This window comes from Prionailurus bengalensis, chromosome X (genome assembly GCF_016509475.1).
Source record: "Prionailurus bengalensis isolate Pbe53 chromosome X, Fcat_Pben_1.1_paternal_pri, whole genome shotgun sequence".
Classification (NCBI taxonomy): domain Eukaryota; kingdom Metazoa; phylum Chordata; class Mammalia; order Carnivora; family Felidae; genus Prionailurus; species Prionailurus bengalensis.
Genome location: NC_057361.1, coordinates 14,183,121 through 14,202,442, shown reverse-complemented (window position 1 = coordinate 14,202,442; position 19,322 = coordinate 14,183,121). Strand labels below are relative to the sequence as shown.

Genomic DNA, 19,322 nt, shown 5'->3' with positions numbered 1-19,322 from the left:
TGTGAGATCATGACCTGAGCCAAAGTCGGACGCTTAACCGACCGAGCCACCCAGGCGCCCCGACATTTTATGTCTTAACCCACCCATTTTTTCCACATCCTAACATCGATGAGATTGCCTGCATATATGATCATGGTGTGCAATTCCATAGGCCACGTTCTTCTCTCCGATTTGGTCTATAAGACAGTGGCGCATCTTGAGACCACAGGAGTCCTAGGTCTGATGAAAGGTACTCACTTATTTAAACTAGAGAACAGAAAGGGCCTCCCTGTGGAACTTCTACTCTTCCCTCCCAACAGTGGGTAGCTTCTATAGGGAGGGAGGTAGACTGAGAGGGGACACACGACGTTCTCAGTCTGCAGAATGGAAGTGGTTTAATACAGAACCAGAAGCTTCTATAGCTGCTGGGAGGCAGGGGGCCAAGATGAGGGAGGCAGTTTCTAGAGATGGGGGAGCACAGGGGTTGCAGGGAAGCCTGCTCAGTGGTTTCAGCCTCCTGCACGATGAAGTGGGTAAATGTCAGGACGACATCCAGAGGCCACTGGTCAAATGCACGTCTGCCTGCTGCTGACGCCAAAGGCTGTCCCAGGCAGCCACCACAGAAAAACTGCTTCTCCATCCCTTCTTCCTCCCCACTTGTGGGAGAATCTAAGCCCCCTACTGGAAAAGGGGCCTGGGAAATGCCACTTCCGGGCTGCACAGGGGAGAACTTAGGAAGGTGGGTGGGGGGCGCCTGAGGGCTCGGTCGGTTAAGCGTCCGACTCCCGCTCGGGTCATGATCTCGCGGTCCGTGAGTTCGAGCCCCGTGTCGGGCTCTGTGCCGACAGCTCAGAGCCTGGAGCCTGTTTTAGATTCTGTGTGTCCCCCCTCTCTCTGCCCCTCCCCTGCACATGCCCTGTCTCTTTCTGTGTCAAAAATAAATACTTAAAAAAAATTTTTTTAATCTTAAAAAATATAAATAAAAAAATAATGAAAGGAACATGTAATACATTCGTCCTCCTCCCAATGGATTGGCTTCTGTACCTCACGGAGTATGTATACCCCACCCGACGTCAATGCACTTGAACGGCGAGGGCCAGCCAAAGGCAGGTGCAACAGTGACGCCAAAGGCAGAGGGGGGCTTCCTGAGGCCATAGGCTGCCCTGCCCGTCCCCTTGCCCCTGAGGGATTATTTCCCCAAACGAAGGAGCTTGATTCAGTGCTTTGGTTCTTCAGCTGAAGAGCAGGACACAGAATTACTGGAGTATTAGGACGCTTATCACTCGTGGTCGCTAGGAACCGGCTCACGTGCTGTATCACACGCATCCTGAGGCTCTCATTTCCATGAACGCTCGGTCACCTCGATTATGTTCTAGGCAGCTCGAGGGGAGGAGGCAGGTCGCTTGGTCCTCAAACGTGGCCCCTTGGGCTGCTAGCGCCGCCAAAGCCAGAGAAGATAGTCCCGTCTCTCCAGGTGCCTCTAGTATAGCAAGGACAGCGGGCGAGCTCGATCAGAGCGCATGCTCCAAGTGCATGCTCACCGTGGAGAGTTGCTTTCCAGGTTCAACTTCAACAACCTTCAGGACAAAAGAGGAGACATGTCGGGAGGTCAAGGGAGGAACACCGTCTGCCGCGCGTTCTGAACGTGAGCCCTGGGTGGCACGTCCTCCATACCCTGGAGCCCTCCCTCCCTCCCTCCCTGGGTCCGCCTCAGAGGACTTCTAAATAGAAGCCAGTCCCAGCACCTCACTGTGCGAACAGCCCCAGAATTTCACACCTATTTCAGTTACTCGGCCGACTGGGAATATAATCCCGGACGTAGCTTGAAAACGCGGTATCTTGCCTCCCGACTACATCGTGCCTAGCTAGTTATAACGTTGAGTTCCCAATCTCTAACATTACAGAAGGGCATGGCTTTTTCATGCCTACAGAGGGGGCCTGGGTTTAAGGGTGGCAAGTCCTCCTCTGGAATGCACATCTTAAGACGTTGCAACGATTAGCAATCGTGCAAAGACGAAAGCAAATGCTCCACGCGCGCAGAGGGCCGCCGAGCTCAGCTTGCGGAATTTGCCGGAAGGATGCGCCGAGAGGCAAAACCGGGGGAAAGATCGGTTTTGAAAGCCCCGACGCTTCACAAGAGCCTCACGTGGCGTGATATTCTCTGGACTAAGAGGTTACAAAGCACACAGTGCAGAACGAGAGGTTCTCAGCGAAGAGGTACCCCCGCCCCCCCCCCCATTCCGGGCACTCGCGCCTCAGCCCCGGAGCCTCCGCGAGGGAGGGCCCCGTCGTCCCCGATGAACTACAAGGCCCACTGTTGCAGCGGTAGGAGCTTCTGGGTTCAAAGGCATGGAGCAGTAGCTCCTGGTGCAGGGGCGGGGGACAAGGGGTCAGACGCCGAAGGCGACTCGAGCCCAGGCCCCAGCCTCTCAGGCTTGGCCACCCGTAAGCTGGGAGAACTGGACGCACAAAGGCAGAACGGCTTCGGGCTCCCGGTGGCAGAGGAGCAGCCAGAATTGCCAGCCAGACGTGGAACTCAGGGCAGACGAGATGCGCGGGGGCACTGGCGTTTTCTGGCACGTTCGTTCCCATCATCAAGCAATACCACGGCGGGCAACAGGTTTTGAGGACAGATGTGTGAAGCTCCCCGAGGTCACGTCGCACTGCTCCCCCGGGGTCCCGTTTAAGGCCCTACGAGAGATCAGGCCCCCCTGCGAGGGATCCGCTTAAATGTAGAAGAGGGCAAGTGTTAAAACTCAAGTATTTGGACACAGAAACCCACGAACTTACTAGAGTGCCTCTTCATCAACTCTAATAAGTACGTGCATTAATGTCACGCCGTGAAAGCGAATAAACTCAAGTCTGAGGCTCTGACATTAATTATTGTGTTTTTTAAACTTTATTAAATTTTTAAATCTGAAAATTGTAAAACATAGTATTCATACAAACACCTGAGGACTGTTCAACCGGGCACTGGCATCTTCACACAATTTGAGAGAAAATCAAGTTTAAAATAGAATCTGGTCTTATAAGAAATAAAAGAAATGAAAAACAAAAATAAAAGCACCTTTTAAATCACAGATGCCCAGTAAATAATTGCATGTGTTTATAAAGCACACCTGGTTTTCTAAAAGGAAAATGTACATTTTTGCCCCCGGTGAACATTTTATTGGCATTTAATAACAAATGGCTAATACACTTAGCACCAATTCTCACAGCTTATAAATATAACATCAAATGTTATACAAGGTAATAAATAACAAAACAATAAAAATGAACATGTTTCACTTGAAAGTTCTAATTTTTAAAATAAAGTTCAAAATGACCAATCAGAAGTAACATATCTTCCCAAATTTAGTAGGATAATTGGCTCAGAAAGCAAGTTAACTAGAAACATTGCATAAGACAGAGAACTTCCCTGGAAGGAAACCCTGAAGAGTAAGGTCAGAGGTATCAGTAGTGATGGCAAATAATGTGAGTATTTTTAACAGAATAAAAACATCTCACTAAATATTGTTAATATTTACCTATGTGGAGGTACAAAGTGCTATTTTAAATTCAAAAAGAAAAGATGTACTTGTGCGTATACTTCATATATAGAATAAAATATAAATATGAAACAGTATCCTTATGAGGAATAAACACAGACTAAAATATACATCTTTTAAAAATCTGGACATAGACACCTTTATAGAGATATGTGAGCATTGAATGCCTGGTGCAATGTCCAAATTTATGCAAAATATGGAAGTTTTAAAATAACTATCTCTTGTATAAAATGACTACTCTATAATTTACCCAAAAACTGCTAAGAATATTTCAAGAAAGCTTATAATGTTGCCTTTTTTTAAAAAATAGGAACAAATATAACATATGTAGAAATAATAATAGAAAGGAAAATAATTTATATGGCTTTCCCTTTTGGGAAGCTGACAGAATATGAACAGAACCTTGCAGTACAAACATAAAATATTGTAGAAAGATGATATCTATATTTGCGTCTTTTAAGTTTTCTTGTAAGGAAGGCTCATGGGTTTTATTACAGAATTTGCCAGTCCCTGATATTTTCTCTTTGGGATCCAGCTATTTTGGTTCTATAGAAAAAGATGAACAGAAATTAGAGGTGTTTCTGTTTCCTGCATGAAGTACATTTGTAAACTATATAATGAAATAATAAAAAGATGTAAAGAACCAACAACCAATGTGAATATGCCAATACTAACATGTTAAATGGCTTCTAAAATAGTAGACTAGACTGTAACAGAGCCCTGCAATTCTGGATATGACATGTTTGTAGAAGAACCTTCTATACAACAACAACTTCTAAAGGGCAGGGAAATGGTTTTACCCCAAGATGGCACTGGTCTCCCTAAATGAAGGCCAAGCTAAGTGTACAGAAACATTTTTTCAATTGTCAATGTGTTTTTCTCCTCTAAGCCCATCAATGTAGTGACACAACTTCACGGCGGTCCCCAGCTTCAGCCCCATGTACTTCAGCATCATGTCACTCTTGAGGAGTAGCAGAGCCTTCCCATCAATGTCCTGAGACAGAAGGAAATGACAATAATTAGTCATCTGTTCATCTTTTAACGGAATGGCGATTTCTTTATATATAAGAACATGCAATACCAACTAGAGAGCAGCTCATTCCAGATGTGTATTCTCTATGAAAGTATGCATCGGCCTGACGAAAACTATTGCAAATATAATTTGTACAGTGAAGCATGTTTTGATCATTTGTAAATTTACTTAGAATTTTAAGAAAAAGAAAAGTTCACCTAATATCTTAAAAATGTCCTAAGCAGCAAACTGCCTAACTTTATTTTCTTTCTTTTTATTTACTTATTTGCTTAATTAATGAAAGTTTTGATAGAGATCACGTGAGTAGGGGAGGGGCAGAAAGAGAATGAGAGAGAGAATCCCAAGCAGGTTCCATGCTGTCAGCACCGCTGACACAGGGCTCGAACTCACGAAACCGTGATCTCATGAAACCAAGAGTCGGACACTTAAACAACTGAGCCACCCAGGTGCCCCGCAAACTACTACCTAACTTTAAATACTGTGTTGAATAAAATATTGCATATCTGTGACAAAGAGTAAAACACTATAAATGGTAGAAATGAATTTCAGATGGCCATTCACTTTCTTAGAACAGCCTGGAATATGTCAGCATCGATACAAACTGTAAATGTGCTATAGAGTGTTTTGATGTTGAAAGCTAATCAGTTAGTTGTCTAAAGCTAATTAGATGCTAAAAACTAATGATTTCCTTGCCGTACTGAACACATTACATCAAATATGTGGCCACTAATTTCACTCTTTAGGAAACACTATAAAAATACGACTTGATGGTCACAAGGCATCCTCCTCAAATTCTTTACTAGTTGACCAACTGATGCTGCTGAAGAATATTATTTGGTTTTTACAAGTTCTGGTTTAAAAATAAAACTGTACTGTCTGGAAAGACCTGAAACCCCTAATAGACTGTCTTTGTCAGGCAGCTTCTGTATTTTTTCTACTAAGTACAACTAGAACTTCCAAAAATTTAGCCTGGGATGCGGCTTTGTAAAGGGCATGAAAGTATCAGCATCCCAAATTGTCAATAAGCGTGTAAGGTTAACAGAACTGAGCCAAATGGAATCAGCTGCTGGATTCACTGGGCTTCACAACAAGGAGGACAGCCTGTCACATTCTTCCTATTTAAATCCAGCCTTTACGGATCTAACTTTGGGCAAAGTCAACTTTCTCACACATGGAAAATCGGTTGGTAGAGTTCTCCCACCATCTGTCCTAATTGGTATCCAACAGAAAGGCCTGCACAGAGGTCATTCAAAAGAATTACGGCAGGGGCACCTGGCTGCCTCAGTCTGTAGAGCATGCGACCCTCGATCTTGGGGTCGTGAGTTCAAGCTCCATGTTGGGTTAGAGCTTACTTTAAAAAGCAAAGCAAAGCAAAGCATCATGACAGGAAAACCAGATCAAAATATACATTACATGTTGCCTGAAGAGGTCAGCGATAGGGGTGAGTGTCTGAGGGTCTGCTTGTTTCAGAAACAGGATCACTTCATCCACAGACCAGGTTGAAGGGTCTGCAGGGAAGTCTCTCAGGACACCTGGATTATTTCCAACAGGTGAACTTGTAGCTTCAGTGGGAGAGAAAAAGACAAATCAAACCTGACCTGGTCATTATCCTGAAAGAGATGTTAGGTCAGGAGAAATGGTCTTGCATCAAGCATGTTGAGGAATATAGGTTAAATCGTGCTACTCATAATATGTGTCCTTTCACACTCACCAAAGTTGCCTGGGATGTAAAGGGATGAGGCAGTATGGCCGAGGCTCTCATTTTCCAGTGAACTTGGAAAAGCCATCATGTCAGGGTTCTCTGGTGAACCGGGATCAGCTTGTGTCAACGAGCCTTCAGGTATCGCCGTGGATGCTCGGATAGGTAAGAAGAGACTGGTGGTGCTGTGGGCCTCTGGGCTATCATAGCAAGGTATGCAAGAGGAGCCCTCCTGTACTGGATCGGGTGTGAAATATGGCTGGTATGACTGTGCAGTGAAGATGGAGAGAAGCGATGGACTCTGGCTCATGCGCGATTCCCGCTGCTGGTAGAGTGACTCTGGATCCCGTTCTGGGGACTCTGGCTCTGCATGGTAAGATGTTTCTAGAGAGCTGCTCTGGAAATCATAGTTGGGCCTTTCTACTGGAATAGTTGGGCTATAGCTTTTAGGTTCAGATAAGGAAGAAGGAGTCTCCTTTTTCCTCATTTTCTGAAACCTGATCTTTCTGGAAAGCAGGTAATTGTAATTTTTGTATGCATATCCAAATGGCTTCTGAAATGACACAAACCCAGCATAAACCAACTGTCAGTGAGTAAAAGGGAAACAACGGAAGTAGTAAATATATAGTAAAACCTTGGTTTGCAAGCATAATTCGTTCTGGAAGCATGCTTGCAATCCAAAGCACTTGTTTAGCAAAGCGAATTTCAAGAACCATTGGCTCAGTTGTGACCGTGGGACATTCGGCATCACACACTACTCGTATTACAAGACATCGCTTGTTTATCAAGTTAAAATTTATCAGAAATGTTTGCTCTTCTTGCAGAACGCTCGCAGAACAAGTTACTCGCAATCCAAGGTTTTACTGTATTTTTTATGTAACACAGCTTTATTATTACTAAAGATGAATGCTCCATGTTGATTATATGATTTTTGTTTCACAACTTTACATTTTAACTGAATTTTATACATTATACTTATAAACATATTGTCACACACTTCCTCAAACCTAAACCTTAGCATTTTTCCAAAAGTTTTAGTCTCCCATCTGCTGCAACAGCAAATATCAATCAGCCTTGCTAATTGCTAATATCAATCTTTAGCCTTGCTAATATCAATCTAGCCTTGCTAGAAATCTCTCTGATTTCTAACTGACTGGCATGATTATAAAACAGAGGTCGATTACACTTGAGAAAATATTTTTATAACACTCACGCGATTTTGCCATATTGATTTCACACGTAAACGGTGGATTTTTGAAACTTTTCCATGAATGACATCAAATTTCTTATCCAGGTTTTGAATGGCATCATAGATGACCTATTATATATAATACAAGCTATTAATAGTTTCTATTTCAAAAGAAAAGTAACATAAAAGCACCAAGAAGCCAAATTTTGACTACTAGAAACAAGGGAAGCTCTGAAGCCATCAGAAAGATCGTTTCCCACTTGACGCCCGGTTTTGGTGACACAGAGCCGAGCTGGCTGAGATAAGGGGCCCCAGCCTCCTACTCAACTACTCATGCCATACAGGCGTTTTCAGAAGCTTTACTACCCGCAAGTAAATGTACTACCATTCTTATAAGCCACCACATTTAGGACGGAGTCGGTTTACATCAAGGAGAATGCTATTTTAGGAAAGAAAGTTTCAAATCTGCTAAAAGGCCAAAGAGCCTCTCTGCATAGAATGACGGTGCGAACTCCTAGGCAGTGAGCATTCCACTCCGGAAAGAACAGTGAGCCAGATATAACAGATGTGACTTCTGGCTTCAAAGTATTTTTAACTCAGGCCATCGACAGTTACCCTTACAAAACCTTTGAGTGCATGTCCCGTACAGGCCAACCAGGTTCGGGACTAATAAAACCTGAGAATTCTTCAAACACACAGAAACTTCATTCAGGGAAACAATACACTTCAACCGGAGGCTGGAACCATTTCCCTTCATTCCTCCATTCATTCAAATAAACAGTTCTTGGGGGCCTACGACCTGTCAGAACTGCTTTGCTAGGTGCCGGCAATATGGACAGAAAACACAACACAACACAACACAACACAACAAGATCACCGGATCCTGCCCGAAGAAACTCCCATTGTAGCTGGAGAGGGATGATTTCAATCAAGTGACCGGCAGCCGCAGCAGTGGTTCTCCAAGTGCGGCCTCGGGCCAGTAGCATCCACATCGCCTACTGGCTTGTCGGAAAGGCACCGTGTCCCACCCCAGACGTACTGAGTGGGGAACCCTGAGGATGGGGGCGGCGATCTGTTTCCACAAGCCCTCCAGGTGGTTCTGCTGCGTGATCCAGCGAGACCCACCGGTCTGTAACGCTGAGGTAAATGGCGCGGGCGCTAGGGGGACATGCTTGGGTTCTGATGCTTATCAGCTGTGTGACCTTGGGCAAGTGGCTTAACTTCTCTGTGCTTCCGTTTCCTCACCTACAGAATCGAGATGAGCGCATCTCTCAGAGTTCCCCTGAGGACAAAGTGAGGCGCTGGAGTATGATGTTACTACGAACGGAACGTAACCACGATACCACCTGCCGACCGCTCCGCTAGCGCTCAATCACCCGCTGATATTCGTATTATTTATTATTACACTCGGACGGCTACGGCACAGGTAAGAACGGGAGGCTAAGCGCACACAAGAGCAAGCCCGAACCCAGGCCGGCAGTCGTGGCAGGCCTTCCAGAGAGGTCTACGCCGAGAATTCCAAGACCAGCCGGTGTTCGCTAGCTAAAGATGCATGGCAGGGCATAGAGGGCAGAAGGAACGGCAGATTCAAAACTACCCAAACAGAACACGGGAAGGCACACGTTAGACAGTGAGCGTAAACGACGTGCAAAGAGCAGCGTTTCCAGGGAAGGAGAGAGACAGGGGGACAGAAAGACGGATGGGGGGCCCAAAGAGGAGGTTTTGTTGAGCTGCGGGAGGACGTGCGCAGAGTGATGCAGACCGAGGCTGAAGGGACAGGAGGTGGTGACCGACGAAGGGAGGGGTCCCGGCACAGGGCAAGAGGCCTGGGGGCAGAGCCCCGTGCAGGTGCGGCTGTTCGCCCTACAGGGGAGACGCCGCCCCGAGGACAGATGCCAGGCTACTCGGTGGGCCCTGGGGAGAGCAGTTGGGACCGGGAGGGATTTCTGCCTCACACCCTGCCTCGCCTCCGTGAAGGAAGAGGAAGAAGCGGGGGGCTGAGCTGTTGGGAGCTCGTGGGGACCGGCAGGGAGCTGGCCAGAGAGCTGCGGAAGGGCCAGGGCGCAGCGGGCGGGCGCCCCCTCCGCCTCCCGGGCTGCGGAGGGCTGGGGTCTTCCAGAAGGGGACGCCGAGCAAGGACGGAAAAGGAAAAGATGGCGGTGCTGCGGCAACCGGCCTGGGCTGGGCAGGGAAGGGGTCCAACAAAGGAGCGAGCGAGCCCGCTGGGAGCCGCGGGGACCGCCGAGGGCCCGCGTCAGGGCCGTAACTCGAGGCCCCGGGCATTTCTCCTCGTAGGCGCGCGAGCCCACGTCTTCCCAGTGGCTCAGGGAGAAGGCGCGGCAGAGGCGGGCGGGGGGGGGGGGGGGGGGGGGGGGGGGGGGGGGGGGGGGAGACGGGACGGGGATGCTTCCGGAAGTGGGGGGACAGCCCTGCTCCTGCTCCGGGGCGGAGCCTCCCTCCTGCACCCCGCACCCCGCCCCCTGCACGTCCTTCCCCACCCCCCCCAGCCCTGCCGCGTCCCCTCCAGGCAGTCCCCTTGCAGGCAGTCAGCTTCTGCTCTCAGCGACAGTGATAAAGACTCACGTAATAAACTCTCTTCCGCACCCTACCTGGTTTTAATCCAAGACACTTGGTTTGTCAAGAACTACTTTTTAAAAAATAACCTTTCATTACCTCTAGAGGATGCAGCTCACAAAGTCCTTGATTTACATACTTCTATCAATCTCTACCAACAGGCTCACTTTTACAACATCCCCTCAAAACTATGTAAGATACACTTTTTAAAAAACAATGGTGAGCTGACACTTTCTCAATTGAGATATCTCAACAATGCATTTAGGCACACACTAAATTTTATCCATAGCAGACAATTTCTTTTCAAGATTTTGTAGGGGAAATTAATTCAATATTGAGTAACATAACATCGATTTCTCCAGTTAAGGGCTTTAAAAGCAAAGCTATAAAATGTACATACTGGTATTTCAAAATTTTCACCTGGAGATGCTCTTCTAACTAGAAATTGTTAAAAATCATCACAATGGAGTGATAATCATAAATAATCTGATAAAGCAAAATTACAATTAATTGTATACTTTACATGAGATAAAGAGAATTTCAACTTAGTATTTCAGAAAAGTACATTTGAGAGACAGAAGTTTTGTACCTGACAATGAGTAAGGACGTCCTGAACTGTTTTTTGTTGCTCTTCGTTGTAGGATGTGTCAGATAGAACAGCTTCCTGCTAATATTTGAAAAGTTAAGTAGTTAATGCTTTACTTTTATATGAGTCAAACTGAATACTAGGAGAAAAAAAAACCCACTTTACATTTATTTAAATTGTTTTTATTTTCACTAACTTTTCAAAAGGTTTCAGAAGCCTTAATCTAAAGCAGAGACAAAATAGAATAAAAACATTAATATGTGAGTGGAAATATAACTAAGTAAGACAGGAAGTAAGGAAAGAATTTATTATATCATAAGGACCTAGGTTTAGGGTTTTATACTGAAAATGAGTACAAACTGCCCTGAACGTCCTACCATAAGGAAAGGGAAGTTAAATGGTTAAGTCCTCACTAGCTAAGGAAGCAAATTCAGGAGAGACCAATATTTTTTGAGTGTGAGTTTAGAGGAACTCTACAGTATATGAAAAATTTAAACCTTTTCCTTTAAAATGGTCACGTGTTGGGGTGCCTGGGTGACTCAGTTAGTTAAGCGTCTGACTCTCCGTTTCATCTCAGGTCATGATCTCGGGGTTTCCTGAGTTCAAGCCCCACATCGGACTCTGTGCTAACAGTGCAAAGCCTGCTTGGGATTCTCTCTCTCTCTCTCTTTTGCTCTCTGCCCCTCCACTGCTCACACTGTCTCTGTCTCTCTCAAAATAAATAAATATACTTCAAAATAAATAAATAAATAAAATGGATGCATGTTAATATATTTGGCAAATGGCGATTAACATTACTTACATTATGGACATATGCAGTATGTGGTTCATATGCATAAAGAACAGTGTTATCATCATCATAAGCAGGTATTCGTGTTCTTTTCTAAGGAAGATTTATTAACAAATTAAGAGGAAAGGTGAAAGAACTGAAAGAAAAATCGAGGACTTCAATTTCACTTCTAAGAAGCTCCAAAAGCCTATTGGTGATATCCAAGGACCCTTGTCTATTGTAAATCTTAGGACTACATGAAAAGATGGACTTGCAAAACTGTTTTCTCATTACCGCAGCTACACTTAAGACGTCATTTTCCTTCCAGCTTAACCTCTTGTGTAACTCAAGGTAGAAAGACTAGTCTAGTAACCTGGCACCGGAACTGCTGTAAAAGCCAAGTATTTCTAACCAGGAACAAAGAACCAGGTTACATGACTTTTGATTTTTAAGCAATCTAACAGTGCCACTCTGTGGACAAAATAGGAAACACTTAAGCACCTATTTTTCTTGAGAAATTAATCTCTAATCACCTTAAAACATTTTTAGGGGGGGAATAGGACACGATATAAATAAGTGAATATACGATACATAACAATTACACTTCATTTAATAACTGTACTCTAAGAATGAATTAAACTATAAGAATAATGTTAAAATAAAGATATGTAGAAGCTATGTATGTCTCTGTTTCAAAAAACATAACCAAAATAATATGGAATGGGCTACAGAGGAGTTCTTATAAAAATATACCTTGTATGGTACCTTATGCTTTTCAAAGTGGTTTATTTCACATATTTATGCCAGAGAAACATTCTGGATAGGCAGTTAACTTTATCTACCATTATTATGAAAAAATATTGGGGCTGATAGAAGTTAAAAAAATTGCCCATAGCACTAAGGTGGCATTAATACCCACATTGTTATTTAAGTAAAGAAATGCTTTTTCTGGGAAACCAAATTACATATAGTTTAATAATTTATATTGTTACCGTCAGGAATCAAGAAACATAGCACAATGTGACACAATTATACAATAACACAACCATTTTGAAAGACTATGGGGCAGATTTTCATGAAGTTACATTAACCATATGAGCTAGCAATTCAACTCCTGAGTATTAACCCAAGAGAAATGCTAGGATCTGTTCACAAAAGCCTTGCACACGAATGTTTATAGCAGGTTTATATATCACTGTCAAAACTCATGAACTTGTGATTACTGCCATTTCACTGAATGAACTTCAATTCAATTTAGCGAAGAAATAGAGCAGAATGAAAAGAACAAAGACAGATCTTCAATTTGAAATACAAACCACATCCACTTCACTGGAGCCGCTCGACATCTTTTTTGTGCAACAGCAGCACTCCACTTCCTCTGCGTTGGGCCTAGTTATTTCTAAATTTGCTGGAGGGTTTATGTGTGAAACTGCCTGGTCACCTGAGTCTGGCAAACCACCTACTCCTGAAAAGCAACACATAACAAAGTTACTTCACAGACTTTTCACAAACTTAATACGGATCTGTTCTCCCGATGCCAACTCTAACTGAGAGTCCTGGCTGAATTTTAGAGAGTGACATAACTCTTCCATGAGTGATCTCGAATAAACCTTTAAAATCGAAGGGCTCTATTGCCACACCGAGGAGTAAGAATCAAGATCAAACACAAATTCAAAACTGTGAAGCGAATGCTTCACAACTTAAAGCCTACAGAGTAAAAGCTAGAAACAAATGAACAAGAGAACATAATTCCCAGCTGCTTTTTAAAAGCACCTGGGTGGCTCAGTCAGTTAAGGTCATGATCTCGCGGTTTGTGGGTTCGAACCCCGCATCGTCGGGCCCTGTGCTGCCAGCTCAGAGCCTGGAGCCTGCTTCGGGATTCTGTGTCTCCCTCGCCCTCCCCCCTACCCTGCTTGCGCTCTGTCTCTCTCTCATAAGTAAATGTTAAAAAATTTTTTAAAATAAAGATAAATGACTTCCTGTTTGTTTGCCACCGCAGTTAGACTCTTAAAACCAGACAATTCCCTACCAGATTACTTACACTGTAGCTGAAACTTGGCTGTAGTTAGACATGGGAGCAACACGCATGGAGTCCATCACTGGACTCCAGACATTTCTATGTGTGTGGCACATTTACACATCAACATCGATCTTGCACTGTTTGAACCTCTCATTCCTGTCATGACCTCTACCCACAACACCCTGCCGTTTCTCCACCTAGGGGAACCTATTCCTTCAAAGCTCCACTCAAGTTCCATCTCCACAAAGCAAAGGTGCTAAGTCATCCCATCTGGAAGTTAACACTGCCTTCCCCAAAGTACCAGAACACTCCCACTTTAATGGTTTTAAGGTAATTGTTACACAAAGGGAAACATCAAATAGCATTAAGACCTTAGGCTTGGGGCCTGAATACCTAGGTTTAGGTCCCAGTTCCTCCACTGACTAGCTGTGTAACTTCTCTGTGCTTCTCTGTAACATGAGGATAATAGTACAGACCTCATACAGATATGGAGATTAATTGAAACATGACAAGTGCTTAAAACCACAGCTGTCATGGCAAAGGCACCCACTGTTAGCTATTATTATTTCATTATTTGGGTATGCATAACATCCTCCCAACAGAACCATTAGTCATGGAGCACATGGGCAACAAATATTCGGGGTCCCAACATGTAATTTTCATTCACATTGCACCTGTATGCTGAAGATGTAGCAACAATTTCTTGTAGACAAATTTTAAATACTAGGACATAATACAAACAACTGGGCTTTTAAAAATAGGATCCAGGGGCGCCTGGGTGGCCAAGTGGGTTAAGCATCCAGCTCTTGATTTCGACTCCGGTCATAATCTCATGGTGTGGGATTGAGCCCCGTGTCTGACTCTGCACTGACAGCATGAAGCCTGTTTAGGATTCTCTCTCCCTCTCTCTCTGCCCCTCCCCCTGCACGCTGGCTGGGTTGCTCTCAAAATAAACAAACATTAAAAAAATACTTGAATCCAAATCCAAATTGCAAAATTTGCTATTTTGCTTCAAGCAGGTATTTAACCTCTCTGTGCCTCGATTTCTTAACTCCTAAAGCTGGAATAATATCTACTTTACAGAGCTGTGTAAGACCAAATGAAAGTTAGGCACTGGGCATCATGTCTGGTTCGCAGCAGGCACAGCATAAATTTTAGTTCCTTTTCACTTCTTCACATCACATAAAGTTTCTGCAACACTTTCTTAGAGTCCAACCTTGAAGCAGTTGCAAATTAATACAGTTCACTAAATTCAAAGTCCTGCAAAATGAGTTTACTTAAAATAAAGCTCACTTGTATTTTCTGATAGAAAACCTAAACTCTTAATAACATACGAACAAGAAGCCATCTGTTTTTTTATAATACGTTTTTTAGACATTAAAGACATTTCAAAGGCATTTTTCAAAAGCAATTTGAAGATTCTCCTTCAAGGTGGAGAGCATTCACTTGCCATCAATTTATCTAAAGTGTGAAGGGTGAAAACAGCATTTCACCCCAAAACCACTAGAAAAAAATGTGATACAGTTGGGGCGCCTGCATGGCACAGTCGGTTGAGCGTCCAACTTCAGCTCAGGTCATGATTTCACGGTTCGTGGGTTGGAGCCCCAGGTCAGGCTCTGTGCTGGCAGCTTGCTCAGAGCCTGCAGCCTGCTTCGGGTTCTGTGTCTCTTTCTCTCTCTGCTCCTCCCCCGCTGATGCTCTGTCTCACTCTGTCTCTCAAAAATAAATAAACGTAAAAAAAAAAATTTTTTTTAAAGCGACACAGCAAAACAAGCCAGATTTACATTAAAAAAAAAACACAAAACTGTCAATACTGATCATTTTCTAAAACTCCTGTCCAGACTCTCAAAAGTAGCCCTTCTACTGTCCATATCAAACTTTAGAGACCACAAAGTTGCCAGATGGAAGAGAATGCCAGATGGAAGGGAATACAAAACTGTATCCCATCATGCACCACCGAATTGGGTCCATGCCCTGCTTTTTATAAAACGCCTTACAGAAAAGCCGCTTGTAAAATCACGATGTGTAAACATTAAACTAGTTTAAAAACCCTAGAGCAGTCCGGATTTGGTGAGAGCCAGGTAGAGGAGGGAAGGAATTGATCTCTTTTAAAAATTTTTTAATGTCTGTTTATTTTTGAGAGAGGGTGAGACACACATAGCATAATTGGGGGAAGGGCAGAGAGAAGGAGACACAGAATCTAAAGCAGATTCCAGGCTCTGAGCTGGCAGCACAGAGCCTGGCACTGGGCTCGAACTCATGAGCCCAGATCACAACCTGAGCTGAAATCCGATACTTAACCGACTGAGCCACCCAGGCACCACAGAAGGAATAGATCTCTCATCAAATTATCAAACGGATCGTTCTCAACCTAACTCTTTATTTTCTTTTGCCTCCTTTATGTGTTTACATTAAGCCAGTAAGGCTGCACTGTCATTAATCAAACACGATTACCACCAAAGTCTCAAAATCAACATTTCTTTCTTTTTAATATTTATTTTTATTTTTGAGAGACAGAGTGTGAGCAGGGGAGGGACAGAGAGAGAGAGGGAGACACAGAACCTGAAGCAGGCTCCAGGCTCCAAGCTGTCAGCAAAGAGCCCAAGGTGGGGCTGGAACTCATGAACTGTGAGATCATGATCTGAGCCCAAGTTGGATGCTCAACTGACCTAGCCACTTAGGCGCCCTCAAAATCAGTGTTTCAATCTCAAAAAATGTTTTAACAAGTCAAGCTAGTCCATTAATTCCTTCTTTATAATTTTTTTAAATATAATTTGTTAAGTTGGCTAACATACAGTGTATACCGTGTGCTCTTGGTTTTGGGGGTAGATTGCCGTGGTTCATCATCACTTACATACAACAGCCAGTGCTCACCCCAACAAGTGCCCTCCTCAATGCCCATCACCCATTTTCTCCTCTCCCCCGCCCTTCCCATCAACCCTGTTTGTTGTCTGTATTCCAGAGTCTCTTATGGTCTGCCTCCCTCTGTAACTAATTTTTTCCCCTTCCCCTCCCCCACGATCTTCTGTTAAGTTTCTCAAGTTCCACACATGAGTGAAAACATATGGTATCTGTCTTTCTCTGACTGACTTATTACACTTAGCATAATACCTTCCAGTTCCATCCACATTATTGCAAATGGCAAGATTTCATTCTGATTGCCAAGTAGTACTCCATTGTATATATAAACCACATCTTCTTTATCGATCCATCAATTGATGGGCATTTAGGCTCTTTCCATAATTTGGCTATTGTTGAGAGTGCTGTTATAAACATTGGGGTACAAGTGCCCCTATGCATCAGCACTCCTGTATCCCTTGGGTAAATTCCTAGCAGTGCTATTGCTGGGTCATAGGGTAGGTCCATTTTTAATTTTTTTTGAGGAACCTCCACACTGTTTTCCAGAGCGGCTGCACCAGTTTGCATTCCCACCAACAGTGCAAGAGGGTCCCCGTTTCTCCACCTCCTCACCAGCATCTGTTGTCTCCTGAGTTGTTAATTTTAGCCATTCTGACAGGTGTGAGGTGGTATCTCAGTGTGGTTTTGATCTGTATTTCCCTGATGAATCAAGCTAATCCGTTAATTCTTTTTTTTTTTTTTTTTAATGTTTGAGAGAGAGAGAGAGAGAGACAGGGGAGGAGCAGAGCGAGAGAGGGAGACACAGAATCCCAAGCAGGCTCCAGGCTCTGAGCTGTCAGCACAGAGCCTTAATCAGGGCTGGAACTCATGAACTGTGAGATCATGACTTGAGCCGAAGTCTGAGGCTTAACCAACTGACCCACCCAGGCGCCCTCAGTTTCAATCTCAAAAAAATATTATAATGAATCGAGCTAGTCCATTAATTATTTAGTTATTTTATTTAAAAACATTTTTTAATGACTGTTTATTTTTGAGAGAGAGACAGAGTGTGAGCATGGGAGGGAGAGGGGGGAAAGGAAGAGAGGGAGAGAGAGTGGGAGAGGGAGTGGGAGTGAGAGAGAGATACAAAATCCAAAGCAGGCTCCGGGTCCGAGCTGTCAGCACAGAGCCCAAGTCGGGGCTGCACCTCACAAACCGCGAGATCACGACCTGAGCGGCAGTCGGACGCTTAACCGACTGAGCTACCCAGGCGTCCCTGGTCCATCAGTTCTTTAAACTCAAAATTCTATATAATATCTGAGAGTCTTTTTATTTTTTGTTTATTTTTTATTTTTTTTTAATTGACGTTTATTTATTTTTGAGACAGAGAGAGACTGAGCATGAACGGGGGAGGGGCAGAGAGAGAGGGAGACACAGAATCGGAAGCAGGCTCCAGGCTTTGAGCCATCAGCCCAGAGCCTGACGTGGGGCTCGAACTCACGGACCGCGAGATCGTGACCTGAGCCGAAGTCGGACGCTTAACCGACTGCGCCACCCAGGCGCCCCAATGTCTGAGTGTCTTGATACTTCCTTAGCCCACCCGCCTCCGCTAAGGAACAGAAAGAACAAAAGAGGATCTACTCGTCCCCCAAAGTCAGCATAAAGTCCTAGAAAAACGGTCAAAGCTCAAAAGCTCACAGGCGCTGGCTTCCCGGGACAGCCGGCGGAAAACACGCCGAACCACCCCTGTGCAGGGCTGCCGAAATTTGAGAGAAAAGTTAAGTCCTTTTTCTCCGCTTAGGGCCAATCCGGCCCCCGCCCCGCAGTTCCCCAGCCTTTAGCCCAAACGGCCTCTCAACGGCTTTTCGCCCACAACCTGAGGTAACAAAGTTCAAGGGGAGACTAAGTGCCGCTAGAAAGGCCTTTTCGGGCCTCAGGGCCAATTCGGTCCTGCTCGCCCCGTCCCCCCGCTCCGCCCCGAAGTTCCTCAGCGTTTAAGGCAAATTTCCTCTCCAGGGCTTCTCGAGCACACCCGAGGCAAAAAAAGCTCAAGGGGAGACAAAGTGCCGCTACACAGGCCTTTCCGGGCCTCAGGGCCAATTCGGTCCTGCCCGCTCCGCCCCCCGCTCCGCCCCGCAACCCCCGCTCCGCCCCGAAGTTCCTCAGTCTTTAAGGCAAATTTCCTCTCCAGGGCTTCTCGAGCACACCCGAGGCAAAAAAGCTCAAGGGGAGACAAAGTGCCGCTAGACAGACCTTCTCTGGCATCAGGACCTGCCGCACCGGACTCCGGAGGGCTCGCGACGCTAGCTGTGGTATCCAGCCTTCCGGGACGTCCACGGCCAAAACCGTTAAGACGCCTGGAAACCGACCAACGGTCCTTTCACCGGAAGTCGGGCCCGAACACGTGACGTGTCCAGCGCGAGCCCCCCGGAAGCTCCGGAAATACGCGCGCGCCAGGTGCGCCCGGCACGCAGGTGCGCCCGGCACGCAGGTGCGCCCGGCACGCAGGTGCGCCCGGCACGCAGCTGCACCCGGCACGCAAGTCTCCACGCGTGCGGTGGTTAACCAATTCCTCGGGCACCTGCGCAATGGGTGGGGAACGGGACGTTGCTAGGGAGACAGCCGAGGGGAGGGGCTTTGGTTACCCTTGCGCTACCGGCAGTGCCCGCCTCCCAGCGCCTGTATCTGAGTGTTCGAATTCATTTGCCCGCTAAAGCTGCTGGGATTGCGACCCCGCCCTAAACCACAGGCGCGAGCCTCCAACGCTGAGAGGTGTTCCTGCGGCTGCGCAGGGGCGCCGGCGCGCTTGCGCGCTTTCTTCCAGCGCTGGAGAAGCTTCGTGGAGAGGGCTCGGCGGGGTGAAGCCGCTAGGCGCCTGGCCTCCCTACTGCCATTGGTTGGTTATTTGAAAATTTTGTTTTTTTAAATGTAATTCTGTCCCTCCTACCCCCGCCACAGACGTTGACTCTATCCTAGGTGTGCTAGTCATTGTTGAAATTCGAAGGTGGACGGGGGCGGGGTCTTAGTTTTGGAGGTTTGGTACAAACAGGGGAAAAGTTATTTTAGAAAGTTGTTACCTCGTGGATA

At 45.4% G+C, this 19,322-nt stretch overlaps 1 protein-coding gene and 1 long non-coding RNA gene across 4 annotated transcripts in view; one reads left to right on the top strand and one right to left on the bottom strand.

Moving 5' to 3' along the window:
- Positions 1-2,859: 2,859 nt before the first annotated feature.
- SCML1 (Scm polycomb group protein like 1) lies at positions 2,860-18,815 on the bottom strand. Of its 3 annotated transcripts, none has more exons than XM_043570102.1 (8): positions 18,489-18,627; positions 12,694-12,842; positions 11,411-11,491; positions 10,612-10,689; positions 7,473-7,577; positions 6,272-6,812; positions 5,974-6,122; positions 2,860-4,521 (listed from the first exon to the last, which is right to left on the bottom strand). In XM_043570102.1, exons 2-8 carry the CDS (start codon positions 12,721-12,723, stop codon positions 4,387-4,389), a joined length of 1,119 nt encoding a protein of 372 aa, XP_043426037.1. In that variant the 5' UTR covers positions 12,724-12,842; positions 18,489-18,627; the 3' UTR covers positions 2,860-4,386. The 3 variants fall into 3 exon arrangements, with proteins under 3 accessions (XP_043426037.1, XP_043426038.1, XP_043426039.1); XM_043570103.1 differs by having other exon boundaries at positions 10,612-10,686; positions 18,489-18,617; XM_043570104.1 differs by lacking the exon at positions 11,411-11,491 and having other exon boundaries at positions 18,489-18,815.
- Positions 18,816-18,865: 50 nt separating this feature from the next.
- Positions 18,866-19,322, top strand: part of LOC122477232 — a 50,320-nt gene continuing 49,863 nt past the window's right edge. Inside the window, exon 1 of the long non-coding RNA XR_006295657.1 lies at positions 18,866-19,131. This is a non-coding gene — a long non-coding RNA (uncharacterized LOC122477232). The remainder of the gene's footprint in view (positions 19,132-19,322) is intronic.

Coding starts and splice junctions, on each gene's coding strand:
- SCML1 (XM_043570102.1), bottom strand. CDS start 12,723: ATGTCGAGCGGCTCCAGTGAAGTGGATGTG. Junction 11,492..12,693: donor GCTCCAGTGAAGTGGATGTG/GTTTGTATTTCA, acceptor AATCTTCCTTAG/AAAAGAACACGAATACCTGC. Junction 4,522..5,973: donor CTGACCTCTTCAGGCAACAT/GTAATGTATATT, acceptor CTTCTGTCTCAG/GACATTGATGGGAAGGCTCT.